At 38.1% G+C, this 11,141-nt stretch overlaps 1 protein-coding gene across 1 annotated transcript; it reads right to left on the bottom strand.

Moving 5' to 3' along the window:
• Positions 1-116: 116 nt before the first annotated feature.
• Positions 117-9,823, bottom strand: rapsn (receptor-associated protein of the synapse, 43kD). The gene is made up of 8 exons (XM_038280404.1): positions 9,238-9,823; positions 7,271-7,609; positions 5,376-5,534; positions 4,745-4,843; positions 4,456-4,578; positions 4,294-4,347; positions 4,011-4,210; positions 117-2,245 (listed from the first exon to the last, which is right to left on the bottom strand). Exons 1-8 carry the CDS (start codon positions 9,460-9,462, stop codon positions 2,173-2,175), a joined length of 1,272 nt encoding a protein of 423 aa, XP_038136332.1. The 5' UTR covers positions 9,463-9,823; the 3' UTR covers positions 117-2,172.
• Positions 9,824-11,141: the final 1,318 nt, after the last annotated feature.

The following is an 11,141-nucleotide window of genomic DNA, read 5'->3' as shown; positions in this document are numbered from 1 at the left end:
TGAGCAGGTTCAGAATCCAACCATTTCTAAGCTTCTACGTCATGATTATATCAAGACTTTTCTGTAAAGCTGTTTCTCTAATAGGAACGAAGAGAATTTGAAAGTAAAAACACACGTTTACTGTAACTGACCTTTATTTTCAAAAATTAAACATGTCCTTATGAGACAGAGTAACATGGTATCACTATATATCCCAACTGTATATTTGAAGCCTGAACTCATCATGACTAAAAAAGAAAACAAGTCAGAAACAGAGGTTGTGGCATTGCTGCTCTTGTTTTCAAAGACTGGAGGCAAAAACAGAGGTAGTTTATATGGTTAAAGGAACTGGCAGAAAAATCTCTTTCTTCTGACTACAAGCATTAACTTTAAATAAAATCTATCTTAGCAGGTACACACAATGAGTCATCATTTTTTTAAAACATCAAACAAGAACCAGTTTGTATTCAGAGGGAAAATCAAGTTTCCTGAAGTCCAGAGAAACACATCATTGTGCAGAAATGGTAAATTAGTTTGCTATAAAGGTGAACTTCCCTTCATCATCATGTAGAGCGTGTAAAACAAAGACATTAAAAGGTCATTTCAAGGTTCCTCCACATTTTTTTCTATTTAAATATTCCAGACAAAAAGTCCTTTATCCTTAACTTTAAAAGATAAAACACTTCAATATTCTTCAGATATTTCTATAATTTGTAGGCTGATTATGAAGAATCAAGGAAAGACAGAGGAAAAAGGACATGAAAATCACGTAAAGGAAGACATAAGGAAGAAGAGCAAACTAAATAAGGGAAAGGCAAAATGAGAGAAGCTGTGCGAAGAGAAAGCTAAAAAAAAAAGGGTATATGGGCAAGGAAGTGAGAAAGGACAGAGGATGAGATGACAGCGCATTTAAAGAATGCAAATGGAATAAAGTCTGTAAATAAGTGTATACTTTATGTCTTAAAACCTGGGAAATATACAAATTAAATGAGATTTTTTTTCCAGACTGTGTATGATGAACCCTATGAAGTAAAGGCTGATGTTCTGAGGGGAAATAGCCGCAGTAGATCACCTTCTACTTTTGGTGCACAGACTCCAAATTAACCGATTTTAAAGACACCTAACCACAAAAAGAAGCCTTTTTTTAAGGGAAGGATAATATTTTTCCTACATATAACAAAAACGCGAAAAAATAAATCCTTTACATGGAATATAAAATATAAAACGCAAGGACTATTAAGAAATACTCTAATAAACAGTTAAATAAATAAATACATTGCTTTTCAATGTTATACTATTGCTTAGTTACACGTTTAGCTGTTTTTGGCTCTGTTAATCAAAAAAGCCAATCCTTTTTTCACCATTTTTCCCCAGTGATATAAACAATCAATCAAATAATGCATTAAACTGAATTTTATCCCCCTCCCATAAGAAGCTGTGTATCTACATGATTGTTTGCAAGGCCCTTCTTCCCCACTAAAAATAATGAAAATAATTATATTACAGCTGCATGAATCATTTTTTGTAAAGACATACTAGTTTTTCAATGCTTAAGAGATTTTAGTTAGCTTTAGAAAAATATAATACATTAAAATACTCAAATGTTTACCAGAAAATGACAAGAAAACACTATGTACATGAATTAAAAACAATAATAAAACCATTACATCCAGGCATGACTGTGCTGTCACGTGAAAAGCAGTTGCTATTAAAAAAAAAAAGAAAAAGATTGAGGTGAATTTTGACAATACGCATGGTTTGGTTTGTTTGTTTCTTTTAATATCAGACTTATTCTTTCATAAATAAGTTCATCCCATCTTTTAAAATAGCTCTTAAACAAACATGAGCCAGAACAAGAATAACTTGAAGTTTGTGATCCTTATCCTGTGTTTATGTTGTAACTCATTTGATTTTTCAGCTTATCTCACAACTCAACGCCGTCAGTTATGCAGTATCTCCACTGATGAACCTGTACTGATGTCTAAATGACACTCAGGCCCTAATCTGTGCTTGTAAGCAACCGATCGGGACGCTCTTGATTCAGAGTAGCCATTCTGTGTGCAGGGAAGCAAACTTTGGAGCCGGTATGAAATGTAGCTCATCATAAAGCTGTCTGCTGCCTTCAACTCAGTCAAGAGCCTTTAAGGTATCACGCCATGTCTCCAGAACTAACATGTAAACAGTCGTTGGATGTCACACAAATCCAGGCTTGATAGAAGATTTGAAACACTTAGGGCACCCTTTTGTCCCGTTTGTCTGCAGACACCTGGAAAAATTAACATAAAGACATTTCAGATTAGCAGATCACTTACTTAAACGTCACTCTTAGACCTACAAACAAGCTATAATTAATTGTGAAGTGTATTAAAAGACATACATCTTACAAACATTTTAGAGATAAATACTTTTTTACTGACAAGTCTTTTTGTAATACAAATTAAGAAAAGTTAATGCAATCAATCCAATGCAAGAAGAATTGGAAAAAGAAGAAACATTTCCTGATGTCTTATGCTAACTAACATGCAATAAGAGTCTTATTACTGTATAAAAAAGACAAAAGAGAGGGCCTGGTATACATATGTATGCCACATTTACTTGAACACCATTAAAATGGACTGTCTTTCAATCACAAACATGTGAATCACACTTTAAGCTGGTAAGTGTGCCTGTTTTCATTCATTACATTTCAAAAGTTGAGGGAAACATAGTACAGTGCAGCCGCCATGATGCTACTACTGATGTTCTGCGGAAGGATGAGCAGCTGAAACCTAAGCTCAGGAATATCAGACTGTGTGAACTATTCAGGGCATTGGCTGAGCTCACTAGGAGTGCAAAGAAATATGCCACAAAGGAATGCTGTTGCAGCTCTACTGCAATGGATCTGCACAGCTTTGAGTCAGGTGGGAGAAAAAAAGAGGCATGCCACACTTTTCAGTTATTTACTTGTATTAAACAAGGTTAATTTGTAACTAAATAAAATGTATGAAAGTTTGAGAAGTACAAATACATCAAAATTCACATCAAGCTATCAGATGGATGAGGAAAAGAACACTGCAAATATTTATTTGTTAAAGGAATAGTACACCCAAAACATGATTAGCCTTCATTTTCTACTCACCCTCATGCTGAACAACACTCTGGAGTACTTTTTTGATATCTCAAATGCATCTGGAGATCTGGGAGGCTTCTTGCTGTCTGCTGACATTCAAATAATGGAGTTCTATGGTGCCCGAGGCAGAAAGGTCCATAAAAGTCCACAAAAAACGTGTGAATATTCCTCCATACTGCTCGTCCAATGTATTCCAAGTGTCCTGAGTGGGTAGCGTCCATAATTTACTCGGAACGAAGTCATTTAGAATGTTTTTAGAGCATAAACAGTAGTGTATAGGATTTCCTAAATGCGCGTTCACGAGTCTACGGAAACCGCGGCAGACCAAACCAGATGAAAGTGCACATTCAGCGTCTGCTCTGCCGATAATGCAAGCGTAGAAGAAGAAATGTGCTGTTTACCTGTGCAAAGAAAGAAACAACGAAAGAAAAATATCTGAGGACTTCAGTGTTGAGGAAGAGCATGAGTTCTTTGCCGAGCTGAATGCGCACTTTCGTCTGGTTTGGTCTGCCGCGGTTTCCGTAGACTCGTGAACGCGCTTTTAGGAAATCCTATACACTACTGTTTATGCTCTAAAAACATTCTAAATGACTTCGTTTCGAGTAAATTATGGACGCTACCCACTCAGGACACTTGGAATACATTGGACGAGCAGTATGGAGGAATATTGACACGTTTTTTGTGGACTTTTATGGATCTTTCTGTCTCGGTCACCATAGACCTCCATTATTTGAATGTCAGCAGACAGCAAGAAGCCTCCCAGATCTCCAGATGCATTTGAGATATCAAAAAAGTACTCCAGAGTGTTGTTCAGCATGGGGGTGAGTAGAAAATGAAGGCTAATCATGTTTTGGGTGTACTATTCCTTTAATAATGCAGAGTCAAGGCATGTTAGATTAGAAGGCTGAGAGTTAACACCTACTTGAGATGGAAAATGTGGGAACAGGGTAACGCCTGCAGCTTTTGGTCCCTGTCCCCGATGGACTCCCCACACATGCCGCAGTAGAGCTCCAGCTCCTCGACACACTGCAGGAACTTCACCACCTGCTCTCGGAGCTCCTCCTGTTGCTTGTTGTTTCGGTAAATGCCTTCACGAAGGCAGTGTACCTTCAGGGTGCACAGCTGAAGTACAAGACAAACACAATCAACTGTTAGACTGCTGCAGTTTTGGTAAAACTCTATTGACCGACACTGATTTCAATCACCTTGTTTCCCATTCCATCTGCCAGTTCCTGTGCTCGCTCCAAAGATTCAAGAGCCTGGAGGAGAGGAAGGTATTTACCAGAAACAAACGTTGATGTTTGAAGAACAAGTTCAAGAAATGCATTAGATTTATCAAACAGAAAGGGTACTGGTATAATTCTGACCTTGTCAAATTCTTTCTGCAGAAGCCAACATTTTGCGACACCCAAGTAGACGTGCGCTTGACCAAGACGGTTTCCAATCTCGGTCATAATGCCCAGTGCTGACTCATAACGAGGGAATGCTTTCTAAAAGAATTGAAAGAAAGGCAGTGTGTACACATCTGTGTATATATCACAAAGTATTACAGATTACTGAGATTACTGTAAATAAATGGGAGAACAAAAATGGAATTAAGCAGGTCGACTATACTGGACAGACAGGCTTAACATGGGAGCTTTCATGTAACCTTACATTGACATCATGCCTGCAGCGGTGTATGTCTGCAAAGTTTAGCAAGCACAGAGCTTGAAGAGGTCGGTCGCCATGTTGCAGGGCAATCTTCATGGATTCCTGCAGAAGCACAAAACAACCATTTTTCAGCATGGTCTCTGTATCCCTATTTTAAGTTCCTGACATAAACATCTTGACAGTTATGATGACACACGTGTTTAGTTATGTATGCTCTCAGTAAATGATGTCAGTAAATGTTTAAAAAGAGAGAATGTGTAGAATGTGGATACTCTGGTACTGAACCATCTCAGGATCTGTTAGGCAAAATGTGACAAATCTGAAATGTTTCCTGCTATCTTTATGCTATCATTTCAAACTCCAAAGCAATGACATCAAGTTATTTTTCACCCTCTGTACGCAATTAGAACAGTGAGAGAACGTAGGCCGCCCTTTTCATTAACACTTCAAACCAGCGCCTCTGAGAGCATATTTTAGTAGATGTCTCAGGCCTCAGACAGCAGAGCAACTGGTGCTCGCACCTGTCAGCAGTAACCACAGCCTCTATTACAGCATCCTGGTGAGCAAACCTAGACCAGGAGATTCTTTAAGTCCCTACGGAGACGAGATGATGCGGCCGCCTTATAAACAATACCTCGCAGCACTCCATGGCGTCTGCCAGACGCTCCAGCTTCCTGTAGGCCACAGACATGTGAAACTGGCTCATGGCGCGATACTTGAGGCTCCAGCTTTTACCGTAGTCGTTGACGAGCTCAGCTGCCTTGCAGGGGAAGAACAGGGCTTTCTCGTAGTCCTGTTGTCAGATATGAACAATTAGAGCTCTTCAGTTTAAAATGCTCCAAATAAAAACCACAATAAACCACTTGGTAGAAAAATTAGTAGCAGCATTTATGGCAGAGGGAGACTAGATTAGTATTTTTTTTCTTAAAATAAGTGCATTTGTTCTTGGATTGAGGAGGTAAAAGAGACATTTTACCAATGGAACAAGATAATTTACACTTAAAATAAGAAAACACAATTGCATTGTCTTATTTCAAGTGCATATGATCTAAATACCTTATTTTAATTGTAAAAATACTCACTCCATTCACTGCAAAAAAATGAAATCTAAATAAGTCATTTCTTCTTAAAATATGTGCATTTTTTCTTGAATCAAGGATTTAAGTGAGACACTTTGCCAATAGAACAAGACAATTTCACTTAAAATAAGAAAAAACAATTGTATTGTCTTATTTCAAGTGCATTTTATCTAGATACCTTATTTTAGGAGTAAAAATACTAATTCCATTGGCAAATCATCTTATTTACCTGCTCAAATTAAGGGTAAATACCCTTAATTTAAGAAATTTTTACTCATTTTAAGATAGTTTTTGCAGTGTTGGCAAACTATCTCATTTACTTACTCAAATTAATGGTAAATACACTTAATTTAAGAAATGTTTACTTATTTCAAGATCGTTTTTCCAGTGCAGAGCTGTATTACTTTTCCTCCAATGGCCTTTTTCTGTACAAAGCTGATCAGCTTGCTCAAAGAAGGCAGCTATGCATTTTATCTAGCATTTTATATAATAATCTGCTTAGAAATATTTCAGTTTGTATCAAATACAGATATTCACATCAAAGAAGTACCAACTATCACATCACAGATGAAAGTCTCATTCTGAAACTACAGTTGACAGGCTATAAACAGCATGTATGGTGATCTACCTAATGAAAGATTCAACTGACTAGGGAGAACTAAATGTCCACCAGATATAAGCTTTTTTTTAGATTTGTTAGTGACTATAATAGGAATAAAAATGTTCTAAAAAAAACCCCTAGAAAACTGCTTTTATCTTATTTTCTAACCTTTATGTTTTGTTTTTTTCTTTTCAAAAACAAGTATTCATATCATCTTGTAAACATGTGGTATTGGATTTTGTGTAGATAGCATACCGCCGCAATATTTATTAGTCAGGTTTAGAGTAGGAGAATCATACCAGCTCATGTTCTTTTATGAGTTTCATATTTAGCCAGATCCTCACAGTGTCAAAGAAACCAATCCTAGTAGGAATTAAAAGGGTTCAGCAGGAACCCCAACCAGTTTATTAGAGCAAAAATTACGAATGGAAGGACGGCTGTAATGACTTTGTGGTGCTAGATAACTTAATTTGTAGGTATTATATAGAAAACCAGAAGATGGGGAAGAATAAAAGCTCTTTCACTAAGGTCAGGAGTTTAACGCTGGAAAGCAAAATCCAAAACTTAACTGTTTCATTGTAAACCTTCTACTTCACATTTCTATTTATGAAAAGCAGGAGAAAAGCAATAGAATTAAGATCAATTTTCATTTTTTTGCTGTGAGCTGTCCATGAGCATAAAGCTGCATTGCTGTTTGCTTTATACAGGCAAATAATACCCTGGCCCTCTCTCTGGTGTCTTGCTAAAAGCAGATTCAGTGATTTTTAGTTGATAAGCTGCTTAATTTAAAAAGGAAATTTAGACAGAAAACAGTGTAGACAGATTGAAATGAAGCATCCTATAGTTCACCTTCAGATGAACGTAGATGTTTCCCAGACTGCAGCAGACTCTGCACTCCAGCATCTTGTCATCGTTGTTGTGTGCATAGCGCAGGGCCTTCTCGTAGCTCTCCAGGGCCTTCTGGAACACGCTGAGCCCCAGGTAGGCATTGCCCATGCTCAGACACACTTGGCCGTTAAGCTGCAGGCTGACAGTGGTGCCCTGCATGTTTAAGCAGGTCTTGCAGTAGGACACCGTCTTCTGGAAGTCGCACAGCTTCTCGTTGCTACGGGCCAAGTTCAGGTAGCCTTCAGTTAGGTAATCTGGGTCCTCCATTTCACGAGCCGTGTCAATCTGTTCCAGGGCGTACTACAAAGTAGCATGTTGGTAAACAGAAAAAGATCATGAAAAATCTAATTTCAGCTAAGCACTGAACCTTCAACCCCCATTAAACCATCTCTGTTTTCTGCTTTTTTTGTCAAGGTTCTTTTTTATCCCCAAACTAAGTAACACAAAAAGTGGTTGTCAAATTATCATCTTATTTATTAATAAAGCTTCACCTTATTAAAAATTCCCCTTAAACCTAATTCTTTATTGTCTCACCATGGGTATCTGTCATTAATACCTGCAATCACTGACAACATGTTTTACGCCTCTGTGAATGAACTTTGACCCATTCGTCCTTGCAGAATAATTTTCAGTTCATTATAGGTTTATTTTTTCATAAAAGTAAGCAATTTAAAGTCATAACACAAAATCTGCTCTGTCTGGACTTCTGGCCTCTAAAAAAACCCTTCTGTTTTCTTTCAAACTTGCTCAGACCTTGACTTGCTGCTGTGCCTCAGATCATTGCCCTGCTTTGTAACTCAAGTGTTCTTGGGCTTAAGGTCCAAAATTGATGACCAGACTTTTTTTTTCTGTTTTCCTTTTTTTTCCGGGGAGCAAAATTCATGGCTCCATCAGTTTTGAAAAATCCTGCAGGTCCTTAAGCACGCAGCACCACGCAACGCAGCACCATGATTCTACCACCACCATGTTAGACTGCTAATATTACGCTCTGAAACACTGTCAGTTTACTCCAGATGTAATGAAACACACCCTGAAATGTTTCCCTCTAGTTTTGTATGCCCACAGAAGATTTTCCCCAAACGTTTGAAGATTATTTCAAATCGGAGATGTGCTTGTGTCTTAGTTTTGGTCAGCAGTGAGGTTTTGCATTGAAATCCTTCAGAAATACCAGATTCACTGTGTCTCTTTTTTTTTAAATAAATGTTAAATCCTGAACACTAACCTAAACTCTGGCAACAGAGGAACAGAAAATAGTTTTCCTAAACATATAGCATTGCATTTATGAAGGAAAACTGCTTTTTTGTTTTAAAGTTATCCCCTTGATGAATGAATTAATCATTTGAAAACAGTTTTATATATTTATTCAGAACATCTTTGTTTGATATTACATTCAAGGGTGAATAAACCCAAAGTTTCTTTTTTTTTTGTGAGTCAGCAGATTTTACAGCTTTCTATTTTGTAGGACTTCTTGTTTTTTTGAACTGCACTGCTGTCTGAGTGTGGGTGATAAAATCAACAAGACACCCTATACTGACTCTAAGGTTGCAGGATACTTATTTACTCAGCTCGGAAGCCCACAGATTAATCCATGTTTCTCATGGCTGTAAATGGAAGGTAGTTTACCTTGAATCTTTTTACTGGAAATGTTCAAATGTTAGAAGAGCAGAATTGAGCTGACATGTTGATGATCTGACGTATGACGCGATGAAACACTGTAACACTCTGTATTTACAACTACATACTGATTACGTAATATGAATATCACATAGTTAAAGGTTCATTATACTTTGATTATTGGCTGATGAGGGTATAGGACCTTTATTAAAGCATAAACTAAGGTTACTTTACTTTGATGTCATATTACAGAATGCACCTTTAAAGAAATATTTCATCAGCAAACATTGAGTTCAGGGTGTCAGGTTGCATACCTTGAGCATATCTTTGTACTTTCCCATTTCTGAGTGGGCTGTGATCAAGCAACCCAGCACTCGAAACTTCCCTCCAGGATCCGAGGTCTTTTCCAGAACTTTTGTCCAAACATGCAGGGCTTTGTCCGTCTGATTAGACTGATATAACTTCAGGCCCTTCTCTATCTGTTGCTTGGTTTGGTCCTGGCCCATTTCTGGTGCAATGCGCAATGTGAAAATATTCATTCGCTTAGGCCATGCAGTTTCATCAAGGCAGGAAGAAAGCAGATCTTTCCTGTTGAAGATTCCTTGAAGATGATCCCCTCAGAAAGATTGGTACCAGATCCCGCTTTATCAGCTCCGGCTGAGCTGAGACGGAGAGGAAACTGGATCCAGGGAGGACGAGCGGTGGCACACCAAGAACATTATCACAGAAACTTTTGCAAAGAGCTGGAAAACTGAACTTGTCTCACATCAAGAGTTCTGAGATTTCTCCTTTTTAAATTCTGTTGAAAAAAACATAAAAAGAACCAAGTATCCCAGCTGAGTGCTGGCAAAGGTTTCCCAGAATATCTGCTCCCTCCACACCCCAGCAAAAGGAATTCTTAGCACCCCCCTTCGACCAACCACCCCACTCCACCTTCCTCCTGCTGCGGCTCCAGCAGATGGCCTTGTCACTCCAGACCATGTGTCCCTTCAGGAATTAATGTTCTGCCCTCAGCAAACTGTCCCAAGGTCACTACAGCTCCTAGCAATCTACCTTTAGATGAGCTAAACATGACTGAGAGATTAACAAGGCAGACACTGTGAGTCTGGACACTTTAAAACAAAGATCCCAAACAGAATCTGGGTGGACACATGGGAGAAGACATCGACTGTAATAAGAACCGACATTCTTCTGTTCAAGGCTTTTTTTTTGGGTAAAAGAACTGCATTTCAGACTTTGCTGCTTATCGTTCTCATTGGTAGCTCTTGATTAGGTGCATTTGAACCCCAACACCCACCCTTGGACCCGCCCTCTGCAGCCGATGCTCAGAATAGTTTGTGCAGTCTGACATGTTCCTGAGCTTAGGTTTCAGCTGCACAGACTCCTGCAGAACATCAATGAGATCAGTGTTAGCCCTCTTGTAATAACTTCATTTCTTCTTTAACTTTTTTTTTTAACTCCAAAAATCAACGTTTGCTCAAAGTTGAATCTTTACCACCTTTAAGCAAAGGTCCTATTGATCCAAAGGCACAGATGCCTGTAAAAGATGTTTTAAAAGAGATCATGTGCATTGGTATTTCATTCATTTGTATCAGAACTTTGCTGAATCTCCTTTTGACACAATCAAAGCAGCAATATTAGCAATATCTTCTATATCTCAATCTGTCTGAAATAGCTGCACATGCTAATCTGCAAAACAGACCAGATTGCATGATTACATTTCTAACCCTTGACATAAATTCTCAATTAGATGCAGGTCATTTTAACACAAGCATTTGGTTTGATTGTTGTAAATCTGCTTGCAAACTTAGCATCGTTGCCCTGCAGCAAATTAAACAATCAACTCGGTCTGAAATCTTGAGCAGTCCTTAAGGTTTTCTGTCCAGACTGATCTCTAACCAGCCTTCTTATTTCTGCAGAATAATCCCCAGAGAACATTTGTACCACGGCCATAATTCATTCTCAAACATCGTCTTCATGCTGATGTGCAGCTCTGTTTTTCTGCTACATATATCATTTAGACGTGAGGCTGGAAACGTTGGTCCCATCTGACCATAGGGTTACAATATTTTGCAAATTGATTAATCTGTTGATTCTTTTATAGATTTTTGGATTTATTATCGGATTGCAAAATGTTGCTGCAAAGCTTAAAAGTATATATGCTGGTGAAGATTCTCAGTCATCATGGTCATAGTCATTCCTTTAACTTTATGGAACT

Source organism: Cyprinodon tularosa, unplaced genomic scaffold (assembly GCF_016077235.1).
Source record: "Cyprinodon tularosa strain WSP-4 unplaced genomic scaffold, ASM1607723v1 ctg16, whole genome shotgun sequence".
Lineage (NCBI taxonomy): Eukaryota > Metazoa > Chordata > Actinopteri > Cyprinodontiformes > Cyprinodontidae > Cyprinodon > Cyprinodon tularosa.
The sequence above is the reverse complement of the archived record's forward strand: the minus strand, read 5'-3'. Positions and strand labels throughout refer to the sequence as shown.

Bases quoted from the DNA above. Each gene is read 5' to 3' on its own strand.
- rapsn (XM_038280404.1), bottom strand. From the start codon at position 9,462: ATGAATATTTTCACATTGCGCATTGCACCAGAAATGGGCCAGGACCAA. The intron at 5,535-7,270 runs GTGAACTATAGG...ATCTGACAACAG, and splicing joins ACATCTACGTTCATCTGAAG to GACTACGAGAAAGCCCTGTT. The intron at 4,844-5,375 runs GTATTGTTTATA...GTGCTTCTGCAG, and splicing joins ACGCCATGGAGTGCTGCGAG to GAATCCATGAAGATTGCCCT.